Below are 17,261 nucleotides of genomic sequence, written 5' to 3'. Positions count from 1 at the left end.
TGTATTCCCCATTCCTCGAGGAGAAATCTGAGGCTTACAAGCGAGCTCCCCGCAGTCTGTCCGGGAAGCTTCTGAGCCCCATTGGCGTGATGAGTGAGGCCAAACAGGCAGGTTAGCCATGGGAAGGCTATGGAAATGTGTCCTCTCCTGGGTCTGAGGAGAATTGCTCAGAGAAGCTGGGGAAGGGGCGTGGCTGGGGACATCTTTTGCCCCATCACTGAGATGGTAAGGCAGACCAGGCAATTAACCACTAATGAAGACAGACCAGCAGGGTGGCATTCCAGGGTGCTCTTGCCCAGATTGGCCTCAATTATAGGGCACAATTACCTGCTGAGGTGTTGTAGGGTAGTTGCCCGTACATGCCATGTCAAGTTTTGGGGGGCGCTCCTTGGCTGATGTGTTTACTTCTGGGAGACCACATCTGAAGTCAACACCTCCTTTAGGACATTCATCCCAATCAATTCACCCCCAAGACATACTGCCCTTTGACTGCCCCCAGCCTTCAATGCTCTTGGGTGGAAGTGGGAGTTCAGGATAAAGATCCCCAACTTTAGTTTTGTCCCAGAATCCAACCTAGCTTTGGTGCAAAGTTGTAGACGTGCTCACCTCGGTTTCTGTTCTCTCTGGTGGGGATGGAGATGACCCTGTCTCCCTGAAGATAGACGAAGAACTGATAGCGGTGTAAGCCAGTGGTCGGTGGTGGGGTAGGAGGCTGGTAGTCTATAGGGAAGAGGACCAGAGATACAGGTGGATGCACCATCATGCCACACAGGGTGGAGTTCCCGCTTACAGCACCGCCTGGATGCTTTAAAAAAGAATCATCTGTGTTGTTCCATCCCTGGCAACCTTCCTAGGGTCACCCAAATGAAGTTACACCTGTTGTGCCCCTCCCTCCCCCATTAGAACTTATACTTGGTGGGATCTCTCCTTCAGTGTGTTTATTTAAGGTCTCTGTTAGGGATAGGTAGGTGTGTTGTTATTGGTAGTGGGACTTCAGATTAGCATGAAGGATTGAGACTCCCGGGCCATTCTGGGCCAGTGGATAGGTAGTTGGTGGTATCTTGCTTTTGTTTTAGTCTATCCTAATGGATTTCCTGCCTCAAGAGAGAAACCCATCTTCCCCATGAATGTGTTTGGCAGTGTGTTTTGATTACACTTTTTTTCTTCTAGCATTTCCTTATGAAATCAATCCCTGAAGAAGCCAGTTTCTTGGCTGGTTTGGGAGGATCTGGAAGTGATTCCCAGGACGGGTGGGATGAGCTCAACAGGGCTGCTCATAGGCATTGCAGAAGCTGGGGTGAAGGTCCCCTCCCTTCCACTCTCCCTCTCGGAGGTTGGATGCTTTGGGGGAGAGGTAACAGTTTAGGGTGACGATATCCCTCCTCTTTTGCTTATGCAGAACAGGGGACTTGGTTGGCCTGGCCTAGACCTTCTAAGCTGGAACTCCTTCCAAGGCTGCTTTGCCCCTCCTCAACTTCTTCTCCCCCTTTCCCTTTCCAAAGAGGGTATAAAAGCTGGAGCCAAGAATCTTCCTGGGTCGGGGGTGGGGGGAGGGAAGGCATGGTTGCAAGGGGACACTGGTGGGTGGGAACACTGGTTCTTCATGGCCTCCCTCTTCCCCCTTTCCTCTCTTAGCCGTGAAACAAAAGAGGGACTGACTGTTTGGAACTGTTGGAAGCATTTCTCATAGTATACTTCCGGCCACGGGGCCACCAGCATATCAAGAGCCAGGGGATTTCCTAACTGTTCATCTTTCCCGTTGCAGATCAGATTGTGCGCGTACGTGTGTGTGTGTGTGTGTGTGTGTGTGTGTGTGTGTGTGTGCTGAAGGAAGAGAGCAGGGTGTGTCAAGAGCTGTGTTGTTGTGTTCATTTGTATGGTTCAGGGTCAGATCAGATTGTGAGTGTACGTGTGTGTGTGTGTGTGTGTGTGTGTGTGTGTGTGCGTGTGTGTGCTGAAGGAACAGAGCAGGATGTGTCGAGAGCTGTGTTCATTTGTGTGGTTTCAGGGTCAGATCAGATTGTGAGTGTACGTGTGTGTGTGTATGTGTGCTGAAGGAACAGAGCAGAGTGTGCTGAGAGCTGTGTTCATTTGTGTGGTTCAGGGTCCACAAGGGGGTAGGTGGTGGCATCCCAATGCTCTGAGGCTGCTTTGAAACTTTGGAATTTGGGTAAATCGGGATTCCTCTCAAACACTTCTAGGGCTACAAAAGACTTCTGAGTATGGGGAGTAGAAAATGGCTGTCACTTGATGCACACATGGGTGTGTGGAAAGCAGGTGTAACAGGTGTCTTCTGGCCAGGCTGGTGGACTCAGGGGTTACTGGGCCCTTGAGGAGGGTATATTCCTCATGACCAAAGACAGGTGGGCTAAAATTCTGCATGGACAAACCTGAAATTAGAATTACGGGTTTACTCTCAAGAGAGATGGGGACTTACCCTTACCCCTCTAACTAGGGCTTTCCTGAAGAAACCTCCCCCATTCAAAACCTCCAGAAGTAAAGATTTGAGAGTGGGTTCCCCACATGTTGGCTAGGTATATAAATGACAACTTCCTTCCACCCAGGCCTTGGTTAGGTCCATGTTTATCAGGAGATTGAGATTTTGAGAAGTGAGCCTGGGTCCCCAGGAAGTGAAGCTGGAATTGGCCCACACGATGCCTGCTCACGCTGCTTCATGGATTGTGTGGGACCATTTGTCTTTTAGTCTCTTGTCTGTGGCCGACTCACCCTCTGAGTATCCCCTTTAAATAGCATCTAAGGGACATCTAAAGGGTGGGGACCTCAGAAGGAAGGGGACTGGGAAATTTTGTCGTGAGTGTCCTCCCGCCATCTAGACCCTTGGCTGGCTTCTTGCCTTCCTAGCTTCATGATAAAGGGGAGCCGCCCTCCACCCCCAGCTCCTGCTCCAGTCTCAGCTTCTTTAAAAGTAGATCTTGGGGCTGGCAATATGACTCAGTTGGTAGACTATTTGCCTAGCAGGCTTGAAGCCCTGGGTTCCACCACTGGCATGGCAGAAACCGAGCATGGTGGTATATGCCTACAATCCCAGAATTCAGGAGATAGAGGCAGGAGGATGAGAAGTTCAAGATAATTCTTGAGTGATGTTGAATTTGAGGCCATCTTGAGATACATGAGACCCTGACTCAAAAACAAAACAAAAAACAACCTCCCCTGTTCCTCCCCCAACCTCCCCCCCCCAAATCCAATTAACCTGGATATCAGTGACCTAGACTCCAGGTAACCTCTGTAGCTGGTATGTGCACATTGTGAATTAGCGTCACGGTTGCTCTTAGGACTGTCATTAATGCCCTGGTTGGAGAAAGGAGGCTGGAGGGACCCACTCACCTGTTATCACATTGCCCCGAATATTCCCAGCTTTTAGGTTGGCAGCCTGGAAGGAGAGACGGAAATACTGTGGATTACTTCCTGGGCAGTGATGGCAAAAGCTGACCCTTGCCATGCTCCAGCACCCCCCACCCCTACACTGCTCTTAGCAGCTGACTTTTCTCTGGGAGCAGGATGGAGGAGGGGTGTGCTGCTTCTGCGAGAGGGTTTTGGGGGGTGGACTGCTTGACTAGACTTAGCTGCAGCTCCGAGCAGTCCTTTTGGCCTCAGTTTCTCCCCGCTTCTCTCTGCCCTCCTTCCTTCCACTCAGTGTCTGTGGGATAATGAGTTGCTCCCAGAGGCGGGTGCTAATTATTGTTTTTGCAGGACTGGTGGATGCTTAGATGAAAGAGACTGGAGTCAGGCCCCTGGGTCTGTGCCACAGCTCTGGGGCCCCAGGCCATGCCAGGGAGCCCCCAGGGCCCTAGGTGTGGGGTTTTTATAGCCGTAATGATGGTGATTAGCGTGGTTCTTAATTGATTCTGCCAACACCTAACTGTGCCCTGTCCCCCTTTCCACCCAGTCCTTCCTGGGGCAGTCTGTGCCTCTTAGTCCCTGAAAGTGGAGGCAGGGTGGAAGAGTGGTGGGGGAGAGGGAGGCTGGGGGAGGTGAAGACTGTACCGCGGTTAGCTGATTGGTCATTCTAGGATCTAGGCAGACTGCTGATGGGGGTTGGGCAGGGATCTGACCTCTTTCTGCTTTAGGCTATGTTTGTCCACTGCTCACTGTGGGTCTGTCTCCTTGCCTGTGTCCCTTCTCTAGGTTCCACTAAGTCTAGGTCATTTTCAGGGGGGTGAAGGGGCAGGAGGCTAGAAGGACAGAATCTTACACTGTAAGTCTGCTGCATCTCATTTTCTGGATCCTCTTTCTTCCCTTCCTTCCCTCCCCCTCCGTCTCCCCACCCTTGGTCCTGCAGCCTCAGATGTGCCTGGGTAGCCCTCAAATCCAAGCCCTCGCATTGATGCCCACTGTAGCCTGGCTGGCACTTCTTTCAGTGCGGTCTCTTAGTTCCTCCGCTCTGGGGCCTGGCACTTGTCTGGGGCTGGCATCAGACCCAGATGTGACCAGAAGCTGAGATGCCGAGGCAGAGGATGGAGGTCTGGAGCCCAGAGGCTTCTCTCCTCAATGTCTGTCCCTTCCAGACATGGGGAGGTCAAGACCCAAAGGAAGCCGAGAAGCAGTCTCCCAAAATAGCTCGCTCGACTACCCCAGCAAACTGGGGAGGAGGCAGGGAAGCCCCGTCCAGCAGCCCTGCTTTCTCTGGCCTCCCCCTTATTCCTCTCCAAGGCAGCCCAGCCAGTGGTTTGTTTAAACCAAACAATAGCAACCTAGGCCGGCTGTTTCTTTTCAATTCCCCATGGGCTTGGGTACCACCCAGAGCAATAAACGGGTTTCTCTCCTCCAGGGAGGGCAGGGAAGCAGTGAGGGTGGAGGCTGAGACATATGATCTGGGTCAGGGCATTGCTGTTGTGGAATCAGAGCTGGGCCCATGTGGAAAGTCTGACTTGAAGCCCTGCTCAGACCTTGGGAATATCTTCTCACTCACCAGGGCCGCTTGGCAAAGGCTGGACGCAAACCCTTGGGTTGGGCTTCCGGCATCATGCCCTCTGCCCTTCTTCCCTGCCTCCTCTGTTACCTCTCTGCACCTGTGTTTTACTTGGGTGCTCGGGACAGTTAAAGCCACTTGGGGTGGCCGAAGCTGGTCCTACAGACAGATGCTACTCTTGCTGGCAGGAAGGGTAGAACATGATGGCTGTGGATCCATATGCAGTGAGTGGACTCACACGGGTCCCATGAGGGTGACTAAGTGTCCTTTCGCCATAACCCCTCCTCAGGTTAGTTCCGGAGGGGCTGAAATTCCTGCTATGGGATCAACATCAGTAAAGGAGTCAAACTCTAAAAGCTGAGGAAATTGGGAGCCCAGAGAGGCTAAACAAATTGTCCCAAGCTATTTGAGTGGGAGAGCTCTAGAATGCTGAGCAAGCGAGGGACCCTGGGACTCCCGAGGCTGACTGAACAATGGCTCAGGCCTTTTAGCCCATATTATTGCCTTGTGCCTTTTCATGACCTCTAGACAGCCCCATTGCTCCACTGGTAAGCATGGTTTTCAGTTATCCCTTAGCAAATACACAGGCATTGGATGAGGGTGTGGCTCAATAGAATGGGGTGTTTAGCATGTGTGGAGTGTTGGGCTTAAGATTCAGTACTAACCCAAATCAGACCGAACTAATTTGTATCTAGAGGCCTGGGGCTAAAATATCTTGATAGGAAATCATATCCAGCCTGGAAAGCTGGGACACTGGAGGATGGTCCAAACTCCAGACTCTGCAGTAGAACCTGAGTAGGATGTTGAGAAATGCCAGGGCTGCCCTAGAGGCCAGGCCAAGAAAGAACCCTGATGGGGCTGAGTAGGGACCTGGTGTTGGAGGGGCACAGACACCACTCTGGCACTATTGAAGAGTGCCTGCGAGAGATCAGGGACCACTGAGAGCGCCCCGCCCCCCAACCCCTGAAACCTTTAGCCTCTCCTGCTGCCGTCAACCTGCTGTCTCTAACCTGCTCTGGAAGACTCCAAGTGTTGCTGGTCTTCTTCGAGACCCAGCAAACCCAGCCCAAACCTCCTTTTCCCTTTTGTATCTGAAGCCAGGTTGAAATTTTCAAAAAAGAACTTTTCTAAATGGCCAGTTTAAAAAAAATAAATAATTATAGAAATTACAAACACTGTAGATGCAGTTGGATTTCGGACACCCAGGAACACCGAGAAGCCGAGGATGAGTTTTTTAAAGAGTGGCAGGACTGGGGTCTTTTTAGGCATGTTCATGCCATGTACTTGGGAGGACGATAGGGAGCCCTCGTAAGTGTCAAGGACAGATGGCAACAGATGGAAGCATCTTATTCTCACAACTTCTTTCCATTCCTCCTTTTCTGGGGAGGGGAATCTGTGGTCCCAGGAGGTGTGGGAAACTGCTCTGCAGGGAAGACCCTATGTGTGCGGGATGTAAGAGTAGCACTTGCTCTTGTTTCTTAGAAGTTGGTCCAGTGTGCCTGTGCATGTGTGCTCATACATGCTGATGGGAATGCATCCATGTATGTGTGTATGCAATACAGTGCTGGGTATACCCGTGACTGCCTGGCATCGGAATTCACGTAAGTTATCATAGGGACAGAGTCCAAGGCTGTGTGCATGCTAGGCAAGCACTCTACTGCTGGACAACACCCCCAGCTCCAGCACAAAGATTCTAATTACACAGAAGGATCTGGACTCTGGGAGCGTGTAGGTTTCTCTGCATTGGTAGACATGAGATTTCCTTTTGCTAGCTCCTCTCTCAGTATCTGCTATACCTTTGTTGAGCTAGCTTGGAGATACTTGGGGAAAGCTGGGGCTTGACTGAGAGTCACAGGAACCAAGAAAACCTAAAACATCTTAAAATTCTTCTGGCTGATTTGTCTTAGGTTAAGTCAAAGCATGGTGTTGGAAGCTGGTGGTGGTGGTGGTGGTGGTGGTGGTGGTGTGTGTGCCTGTCCAGCTGTCTGTCTGTCCGTCTGTCTGTCTGTCTGCCTGCATGCCTATCTCTAGCCACTGTTGACTCATGTTCTGATTCTCCAGGGCACTATTCTGTTGTCTGATCTCAGCACACTCCCTGCATGGGAAGATGGAGGCAGTAGATCATGCAGCCAGACAGAAAGTAGAGGGGTCCCAGCCTCTCCAGGGCAGGGGCTGTATCCCACCATCATTGCTCTCCTGGGATGTCTTGCACACAGTGTGCTGGGATGTTGCTCCCCAGTCAGTTCTACTTCTCCTCTATACCCTTTGTTTCCTCTCCTTATGGGAACACTTGTGTGCTGTTCTACCCAAGGCCTCTCGCTTCCCCTGCTCAGAAAGTTCACCAGATGAAGGGCTTAGGCTCTTGATTTGGTTCATGAATCTCTGGTGGGTGGGGGAAGGGGCCCTGGCTGTTGCTGGTTTTGGTTGAGTTGCTGGTCTGCTGGCATCCTTCTGCTGTAATCGCTTACAGGCAACAAGCCACCCGGGGATGGGGGGCAGTGGTGGTGGGGGTTCAGAACTCCAGGTCCTCTGGCTACCTGACCTTCAGGTGGAGGATCAGGGCACAGTTCCTCTAGCACGCAGGAGATGATTTAATCTCTTCATCCACCTCTTCCCATTTCCATGGAGGATTCAATCACTTCTGCCTGAGTGGGGATTCCCTCTGGCAAAGGGGGGAAGTTCTGCGTTTTGATTTCAGGGAGAACGGAGGGCATCAAATCAGCCCTGAATTTGCAAGGCAAGGCACAAGGAGATGGGGGGAGGGTGGTAGGTGAAATGAACAACATAGTCCTTGGGTAGAAAACGCAGAGACAAACGCCCCAAACAAAACAAAACTAAACAACAACAACAACAACAAAAAGAATCTAGAAACATGGACCCTGTGACACTGGCACAGAATGAGAAAGCTCCTTGCTGTTTCGCACAGCTGCCTGCAAGCTGCCAAGTGGCAAAGGAGCCAGGGAAAGGCACAACACTGGAAAGTGCTACCCAGCAATCTGTGTATTCTGCAATTAACAAGGGCTAAGTGAGTGGAAGGCACTCACTGACAGCTCCCAGGCTCTGAGATCCCCAGGGGCTGTGGCTGCCAGGCCACCAAATGCCAGCCTGGAGGAGACCCAGCTCTGGAGATGGTGCCTACTCTAAGGGGAAAGCTCCCAGTCAATTAATCCTGTGGCCTGCTCTTGCCCTGGGGCTTGGTCACTGGGGCAAGTAGAAGGAAGCTCACGGGAGGACGGAGGCACACAGATCTGAGGCCTCCTGTCAGCTGAGTGCTTCTGGACCCCAGGGTGTAAGACGGCCAATTATTTTGCACGCTTGTTTCCTTCAACATATGTCAAGATCAAAGACTTGTCAGGTCATGTCCCTGTGCCCTCATGGGCAGTAGAGATAGCATGGTGAATACTGGTGAACAGAGCAACAGGTGGGCAGCAGAGCCTGGTACCTTGATACCAATTGACAGCAGGATCTCTGGGTTTGGATTCTGAGTTCAGCTTCAAATCTAGGTCTCCACATACCATAGTGAGGTGTAGCTGAAGAGGAATGATTTAACTCTTCAAGGAAGTCGTGGCTCAGGATGGGAGGAACATCGCTCAAAGCTTAACCACCCTGTATCATGCGTTAATCGGCACATTTCCCGAGGCCAAGGTCAAGGGTCTCTGGGGCTTGAAAAATATGGGTGGTCCTGGTCCTTTGTTCCAGACCAAGTGAGGTGTAAGTGCTGTCTCAGTAAGACCTGCTGGCTTGACACTGTGTGTGACAGTCTGTAGCATGGAGCTGATTCTGAGGCATGATGACTGACTGGAGAGATGGGAAGATGAAGGAATGAATGAATGGTCTGTGTTAGACATGGAAGTACTGATGAGACCCGGTGTTCTGAAGCCCGTGGTCCAGAGGAGCAGCTAAACTAACAAAGGAACGTCTGTAATAGTTGAGACCTGTAGGCAGTGTTCAAAGGACAGAAGATATAAATAGAGGAGAAGAAAAGGGTATCTGAGAAAACTACGCAAGGGAGGCTGGTCTTTGGGTGTTGAAGGATATGGAGTAGTGATTTGTTTCGTCAGTGGGTAAAAGAAGAGAGGAAAGGACAGCTTACGCTGAGAAATCTGCCTGTTATTTTTCAAGTTTCCAATGTCCCCTGCAGGCTGTATGTTCGAACACGTGATCCCCTGGCCGGTGGTGCTCTTTTGGGAATTTGTGGAGTCTTTGGGACATGGGACCTAGATGGCACCCATAGGCCACTGGGGACAAGCCTCGCAAGTTCTATGCACATGACTTCTGAATCATTTTCTCTGCTTCTTAAGTCACCAAAATCTGAGGACCCATAGCTTCATATGGAGCCTCCCTAAACCACCATGCCTTCTCTATCAAGACAGACTGTGTGCCCTGAAACTGTGTGCTAAGACAAATCCCTCCCTGAATTTGTTCATGTCAGATCAATGAGAAAAAGAACTAGCACATTATGTAAGTGATGCGTGAACATGGAAGTGATGTGGAAGATGAAGCCGGACTGGGCCACCTGTTAGAGCCAATCGCCAGATGCATGTCTGAAAGAAACTCAAGAGAAGGGTGGACGTGCAAGGGAGAGGCCAGGCTCTGATAGCAGGAAATACAGCAAACTGTGGAGAGCCAAAGCTACCACCAGGTGTTGCAACTTGAGTTCACCGATCCTAGGTAAAGCCTTTCTTGTTTTCAGAGATTCAGCTGCCATCCCAGGACAGTGAGCAGAGCTAGCTGGCTGAGCTGCCCCTCAGGTCAAGAGGGGATAAGGGTTAAGCTTGGCTTTGGTTCCTCACTATGCCATAGGTCAGAAAGGAAGTGGTTAGATTTCATTATCAGCAGCTGCTTCCTTCAAAACACGTGCGCTTGGGATCTAGGGGACACCCCTTGCCCCTGCAAACACCTCTCTTTTATAAAGAGTTATCTTTGCTTTAAGGTTACAAAAAGACTCCACATTTGTTCTATTAGAACTTTGTGTGTGAATGTGTGTACGTGCTTGTGTGTGCGTGCTTGTGTGTGTGTGTGTGTGTGTGTGTGCGCGCGCGCGCAGAGAGAGGCCACAGGACAACCACAGCGGGCAGGCTTCTCACCAGGGTTTCTGCATGAGTTAGTTCATGTTGGCTCCGGCTTCCCAGGAAAGTCTCTGCTGAAGGGCAGTGAGGCTGGGAGACCTCTTGCTTGAGGGTGAAGGCCCGCTTTGCTGCCCTGCCTATGGAGCCATATTTCCTGGTCTGACTTTTGAGAGTCACAAGACCAGGAAAATGGAGACGTCCAGTTGACAGGCCACTCAGGCGTCCAACATGATGGTCCCCCCCCCCCCCGCCACCCCTGGCCGGCCAGCCAGACTTTTGCCCAGTGTCATTACCAATTAGCTACGTGACTTGGAGGAGCCACTCGATTTCCAAGTGTCTCAATCTCTGTACCTCTAAGTAGTGATGGCAATGTACAGCTGGGGTTTCTCACAGGGTTGATTGGGAAACAGAGCCCAGGAACCCCACAGTGTAAGGGTCATTTACTGAGCTGAGCTCTCTGCTGAGGCTTCCTGAAAGGCTTGTGGAGGGAGGAGGGGCTCTGTGGCTGCCAGTGCTCTTGGATTGTGACAGGCCCAAGAAGTGCCCGTGCCAGGCCACGCTCACAAGTCTAATGACTGTGCTTAGGGCTCAGAGGTTACCCAGCTGCGACAGTGGCCTGTCCCGCTGGGCCTGTGCTAACCCCAGGCTTGCGGAGCGAGCAGTATATGATGTTTATTAATAGGCCTTGATGAGGGGCATTAGTATCTCCTAATGACACCATCTGAGCCTGGCCTCTCTTCTCTTGCTCCTTGGCCCTTCTGCCCACTCCCATCCCCCATCCCACAGAGACACACTGTCACATACACAGAGAACACAGAGGCACTGTCAGGTCTGGAGGAGGCTCACGCCAGAGGGGCAAGGCAGGAGCCATTGTTGAGGAATGAATGGGAGGTCTAGCCTCGGGGATCAGAGGGAGGGCCCCAGTGAGCAACAAGGCAGGAGTTGTGGAAACCTGGCCAGACATGGCTTGGTGACTGAGGGGAGCAGAACAGTGGTAAGACCCTTTCAGAACTGATAGAAATGGGGATGGCTGGGGGTATAGTAGAAGCGACAGAGGGCTGGCTTCCTTGAAGGGCACAGCAGCTGGGTGGGGGGAGCTGAGGAGGCTATCAGGTCCCCGTGGGGTTGGAGCTGAGGGATAAGTGGCAGGGGAGAGATAGTCACAGGCAGGAAGACTGGTGACTGATACACACACACACACACACACACACATACACACACACACACACACACACACATTTGCAACATGCTCACAATTTCCACATTAAATATTTATCTATGCTCACATGTATGCGCTCATAGTCACAATGTTCTCATGCTCAATACACTCGTACACATACTCACATGCACTCATGCACACACCTATGTCCACATACAATGTGCACATATACAGTGTATTCACACACTTAGGCACAGGTGCTCACATATACATGCACACACACATACATCTCCATATTCACATACACACACACACACACACACACACACACACACACACACACACACAAATGCTCACCCAAAAGGCCCATTTACAATTTACTAACACGTTTAACATACATACAACATTCATATGTGTTTACATGTTTGCACTGACTACACATTCTCTCTCACACAGACACACACACATATGTATGATCACACTTATCTGCTGATGCTTACCCACCACATGCTCAAATACAATAAATATAACAAATATAATAAATAGAAATATGTATACTCAATATGCACACAGCATACATATCACCCAGGTGCTCATATATACACATCTACAGACTTAAACACAGCAAATACAATATGCTCACATGTACAATATGTCGTGCGCTCACAGAGCTCACACACAACTAGGACACAGTCTCTCATACACTTGCCTCTATATTCACATACTGTGAACACATGAAGAGGCACACACATACGTGCACGCCTGTACACTCACACATACGCACATGCTCACGTACACGAGCATGCTTACATTCTCACTAATACACAGATACGTGACCCTCACTCATATACCCTCCCCTCCCAGGCCGACTGTCACTGGTGTCATTTGTCAGAGTGTAAGCATGATGGGAGGAGCAGCTGGGCAGGTGTCTAGGCTCCAGCTTGGACTGTGGGAATGAGACAAGTGGCAGGGAGTGTGGAGAGAGAGATAACAGACTGATGGAGAGGTCTGTGGGAAGGCCCAGAGGGGGCTCAGGGGGTCTAAGGGCTGGTAAGCCTTAGCCGTGAGGTACAGAGAGTATGGGGGGGGCAGTCTTCTGGGAGGTGGGACCATAAATCAGGTCATCCTGGGCTTTCCTCCCTGGGTGCCCCAGGAGGCAACAGGTACTCTGGCTCTGGGAGCAATTAAGAAAGGGGTGCAGTTAATCCCTAAAGCAAACAGGGCTTGAGAAACTGCAGCCCAGCTAGAGTGCAGGGAGCTAAGGACTCACTCTTCAGCCCTGCCTCTTATCCGGCTTCATCTCTGACCTGTAGAACCCTGTCTCTCTAGCTGCTGACTGCACCCCACACCTGACATCCCCCTCCCTGGCCTGAATTAGGTAGAGAGACGAGCTAAGGAGGACCCACATACTGGAAGGAGGTGACCCTACCAGACTTTTGCTTCCTAATTCACCACAGACCCCTAGGGAGTGGTGGCTAGCCAGGTTCATGTCTAGAGTGCCATGCCCCAACTTGGGAGGCTTCAGAGGTGGTTGGGATTGCTTCCTGCCCCTGCAGAGCATCTGGCCCCATAGTTTCCTCTTGTCCACGATCCTGCCAACCTTCTGTTTCCCCTTGTTTGGCTGAGGCATCCCTCACTCCTCACCCCAATCCATCCATTCCCTTTCAGCTGCCAGTCAGAAACTGTCAACAATCTCTGGGCTACTTTGTTCTCCCCACTTCTCATCTAAGAGATGAGGGGCCTTCTTGAAGTTGGGTCACACAGGCTGGGCTAGGACACAGAGCTGGGTGAGAAACCCGACCGTCAAGAGTCTTCTACTATAGCCTCAGGGATGGGATGGGGGAGCCAGAGCAGCAGCAACCGGACTCCTGTCTATGCTTTGTCCGCCCCCCTTTTCTTTGCCCCATTTGGCGAGTCCATCCTCAGCCTATATTTCCTAGTTGGCAGTAGAGAATAAGAAGGTGAAGATAGGGGCCCAAGGGACACTTCCTAGACAAAGGTTCAGAAGTAAAGAGGACTGCAGGGCCAGCCTTTGCTCTGTGACTCTGCTGGGAAGGGAAACTAAAAGCCAAACTTTTGAGCCTCCCATCCACGGATCCAGGCCTGGGGCTGCTCTGTGAGCAAGGAAAAAGAAAGAAAGAGGGAGGAAGAGAGGGAAGGAAGGAAGGAAGGAAGGAAGGAAGGAAGGAAGGAGGGAGGGAGGGAGGGAGAGAGGGACTTGAGGAAGAAGGATCTGGAACTTTTCAAAAGAGAAGATGCTGACAAGAGCTGGAGGCACGGGGAAACGGATAGTCGTGAGAAAGTGTGACAATACGCAGAAACAGTCTAAGTCCCATTCAAGTAGCATCTTAGTCATTCCCAAAGACTGACAGAGGTCCTGGCTTCTGCCTACTACCCATAGCCCCTTGTTTTTGAAAACGAAGCCGTACCAGAGCAGTAGCTGGGCCTGTGCAGTCTCCAGCAGCCTGTCTGGGATACAGCATCCCCTGGGGTTCCACTCAGCCTAGGAAATCCCAGTGTTTCTTTTAATAAGATCACTGGGGGAAAGCTGGTCACAGGGATGTAGGCTTGTAATCGCAACTGAGGTAGGTGGATCACAAGTTGAAGATTAGACTGAGCTACAGAGTGAGTTCAAGGCCAGGTTGGGCAACTTAGCGGGACTTGTTTCAAAAGTTTTTTTTTTTTTTTTAAAAGTTTTTAAATGTGGAAAAAGTGGGGTGGGTACTAGGGGTATAACTCAGTGCTAAGATGCTTGCCTGGCATAGGTGAAACCTCAGGCTCAATTTCCAGTGTGATCAAAAAGAACAACACAATCCCCCCATCCCTCAACAACCCAAGGTGATTCATACACACGCTTAACCTGGATACTACCTGCCACAGAGTCCTGATTCCCTGAGTGTCTCTGGACCCAGGAAGGGGACATATGGTGGCAGCAATGGGAAACTTCTGTGTTCTGGTCCCGGATGGGCTCCACTCTCCTGTCTTTTCCAGGCTCTGTCCCCCTTGAAAGCCTTTCCTTGACAGACTCTGGCTGACCTTCAGGTCCTAAGGTGCCTACTTTCAAGCAAGCTGGTTTCAGACAGGGTGGGACAGCCAGAAGAGGGTCTGTGACCTCACACAGGGACACTGGACTTTGAGTCTTGGGGGTGAGGCGGTCACCCATCCCCATTTGATAGATACGTGAAGTACTTGTGGGCTTTTGATACCCTCTGATAATCCTTCCCCACACAGCACTCCCTTCTACAATCCTACGTGATGCGGGGTATTCCTGTTCTCCAAATAGGTAGGGACCTCAGAGACCAACAGGAGGAAGGATACAGGAAAGTGGGGACATACAGGCTGGAGGATGGTGTGGGGAGCACCTGGTCCTGAGCGCCATCATCCTCTCCGTGGGCCCTGGTGGCAGCAGGAGGGTCACAGCTGAGCCCCTTGTCCCAAATGTCCTAGGTGCCATCCATGACCAGATACCACACTACCCTCTCATTCCATGGCTGTGCTGGGACCTGTGTGGTGGGCCTTCATGTCTCTGCCTGCCTGCGACAAACCAGATCTGTTTGCTAGGCCCAGGGAATTATTATGAATGGGGCCCCCCAGAGCCCAGCCAGGGGCTGGGGCCATGCAGTCTCCAGTCAGGCCCAGGGCTTGCTCTCATTCCATTGTGTCACTTTTTACAGTGCCCAGCAGGTAAATGCCAACCCAGGGAGCTTGGCAATTAACAATGAGGAAAAACAACTCAGGCTAACATAGCCAACTCCACCCTGACCTCACGGCTGGTCCCAGAGGTGTCTGGGGCGCTTGGGGACTGGCATGACCTCATGGAGAGGGGAGCTCCTAGGAGAACCTCGGCAGACATTTCTTAAGGGCCACTTAATGCCAGTAGTCCCTTGGAAGGTGCATATGAAGAGATCCCTGGCTGCTGCGTTTTTTGGCAGGCAGAAGAGTGGGGGGGGGCAGGGCAGCTTGAGGTGTCTGGCATCCAGCCCCTGCAGGGAGCATCCTCAGTCTCAATGTGTTGAAATGAACCTTTGCACAACTTTGAGGAGGGCCTGGCCATTCCAGGTGATGGCGCCGAGGGGCAGAAGGAGATGGGAGGAAAGGGGACCAGGTGACAGTAGAAGAGAACTCCAAAAGGATCAAGGGGTATCTGCTGACTCCTTAGCCTGCCTCCCGCCAATAAAAGCCCATTGTAATTATTCCAGGGTTTGCCTCGCCTCTGCGGAGCAGTCTGGGAGTTTGGATACCTAGGCTAGGTCACAGAGAAGAGAGACAAAAACCTCTGTAGCAGCCGCGACAGTGTTTGAGGCTGCTGTGCACACAAGCAAAAGGGTCTTTAATGAACACAAATGACAACCGATTAATCTGCAGGCTCTCCCTGCGGGCTACGACCATGCTCCATTCAACCTGACCGGCTTGCACCAGTGGGGTAGGCTTCAGCTTCCTGCTACTGGCTTTCCCGCCTCCTGTCTCTCAGGACTGAAGTGCTGTGGAATGGCTCTGGAGGATGGGTCTTCACCCTCTGGTGTTCCCTTACAGTGAGACGGTCACCTTCCTGGGGACAGGAAATGGGGCAGAGTGCAAAGGGAAGGCCAACTAGCCCCTAGATGGGACTTATAGAAAGGGTTTAAATTTAGGAGGTGAGCAGGGCACCTCCTAGGTTGGTAGGCAGCTTCCTTCTCAGCCACCTGCTGACTAAGGCCTTGAGAAGGCAGCCAGGCCTCTCAACCTGTTGCCTGGTGGCAAAAGGCAGGAAGAGGAGTTGAGGCTGAGACAGTACTCTCCTTCTAGCTCTGTCCACTTGCCCTATCCTGGCTCCTGGTTCACAACAACTCAGTTCTTAAGTATTGCTAGGTTCTGAGTACGGGACTTGCTTTGAAGTAGCTCATGGAATATCAGGGACTTGAAAGTACAGAGGTATCGCTGAGACCAGAGCTAAGAAGGGGACATATAGAGAACCGAGTGGGGATAAGGAAGGTTTTTTTGAGGAAGCTGTGCACTGAGTTAATGATGCCTGGTAGGTGAAGGTGTGCACTAGGATGCAGCTGCCACTCCTAAGCCCTCAACGGGACCCCTTTACAAGAAACCTCAGGTCTTTCTAAGACCCTCTGTATGCTACCTGTCTTTCATTGCTTGGCATCTGGAGGTTGGAGAGTTGGAGGGGCAATAAGAGGCAGGTCTGAGACCGAGGCTTACGCCCTTCCCCTTGGCTGAACAGCTTCTTCGGAGGCAGAAGCGGGACTCCCTTTGGAGGAGAACCCCCCTCAGTTTCTACCATCATTAAGAACGGGCCTGAGCTCTCACTGCAGTGTCTAATAATGGGGTTGGGGTGTAATGAATATCCCTGGTCTCATAAAACAGGCTAATGACTGCCCTCGCTCCATGGACCCCTTTTATCCTCAGTGTTCCCAAACTAGAAGGGACTATCTTGGGGGGCTGAGGCCCTGAGCCTGATGGCAACCATAGACCACAGCTAGAGTTGTGGGGGGTGGGATGTCAGTTGGAGGTTGCCTGAAGTCCTTCCACCCCTTACCTGGTACAAACAGCTCGAGGAATTTGGGTCGACGGTCGAGGATGCTCAGCCCGAGGATACCGGGTAGAGATTATGAAAGGAGGGCACAACTTGACACCCTGATTCCTAAGAACAGAACCCATGGACCCAGCAGAGGCCCAGAAAGCACGTGAGTGCCCAGAGGCGGCACCACACCCCCTTCCCCTGGCTGGGTGCTGATAGGAGCTCCCTGAATCATCCTAGTTGCCATCCACCACCTGAGAAGGATGAGACTCTGGGAGGGAGGGGCTGGACTGCTGAATCACCAGCAACACCTGTGTTTTGCTTGGGAGGTCTCCTGCTCCAAGACCAGCCAAGCCTGACCCTGTTTGGCTTCCTGGAGCTTGGTGAGATCACAGCCTAGGGTGTTATGGCTGCAGGCCAGTGTGACCTGCTATGCAGGAAGGATTTTTAAAGAGATACTTGCCCCTGTGTTCCCAGGACTAGTTCAGAGAGAGAAAGAGAGAGAGAGAGAGAGAGAGAGAGAGAGAGAGAGAGAGAGAGAGAGAGAGAGAGAGATCGAAAGATAGATAGATAGACAGATAGATAAGAGAGAGA

At 51.5% G+C, this 17,261-nt stretch overlaps 1 protein-coding gene across 1 annotated transcript in view; it reads right to left on the bottom strand.

The window, feature by feature from the left end:
- The window catches only part of Pebp4 (phosphatidylethanolamine binding protein 4), a 223,706-nt gene that overhangs the window by 9,788 nt on the left and 196,657 nt on the right, over positions 1 to 17,261 (bottom strand). Inside the window, exons 6-7 of the mRNA XM_005355558.3 lie at positions 3,346 to 3,391; positions 607 to 720 (exon numbers count right to left, since the gene is read on the bottom strand). Coding sequence (XP_005355615.2) covers positions 607 to 720; positions 3,346 to 3,391 — 160 coding nt within the window. The remainder of the gene's footprint in view (positions 1 to 606; positions 721 to 3,345; positions 3,392 to 17,261) is intronic.

The sequence above is a fragment of the Microtus ochrogaster genome, chromosome 17 (assembly GCF_000317375.1).
Source record: "Microtus ochrogaster isolate Prairie Vole_2 chromosome 17, MicOch1.0, whole genome shotgun sequence".
Classification (NCBI taxonomy): Eukaryota; Metazoa; Chordata; class Mammalia; order Rodentia; family Cricetidae; genus Microtus; species Microtus ochrogaster.
Note: the sequence above shows the minus strand (reverse complement) of the source record. Positions and strands in the feature narration are given on the sequence as shown.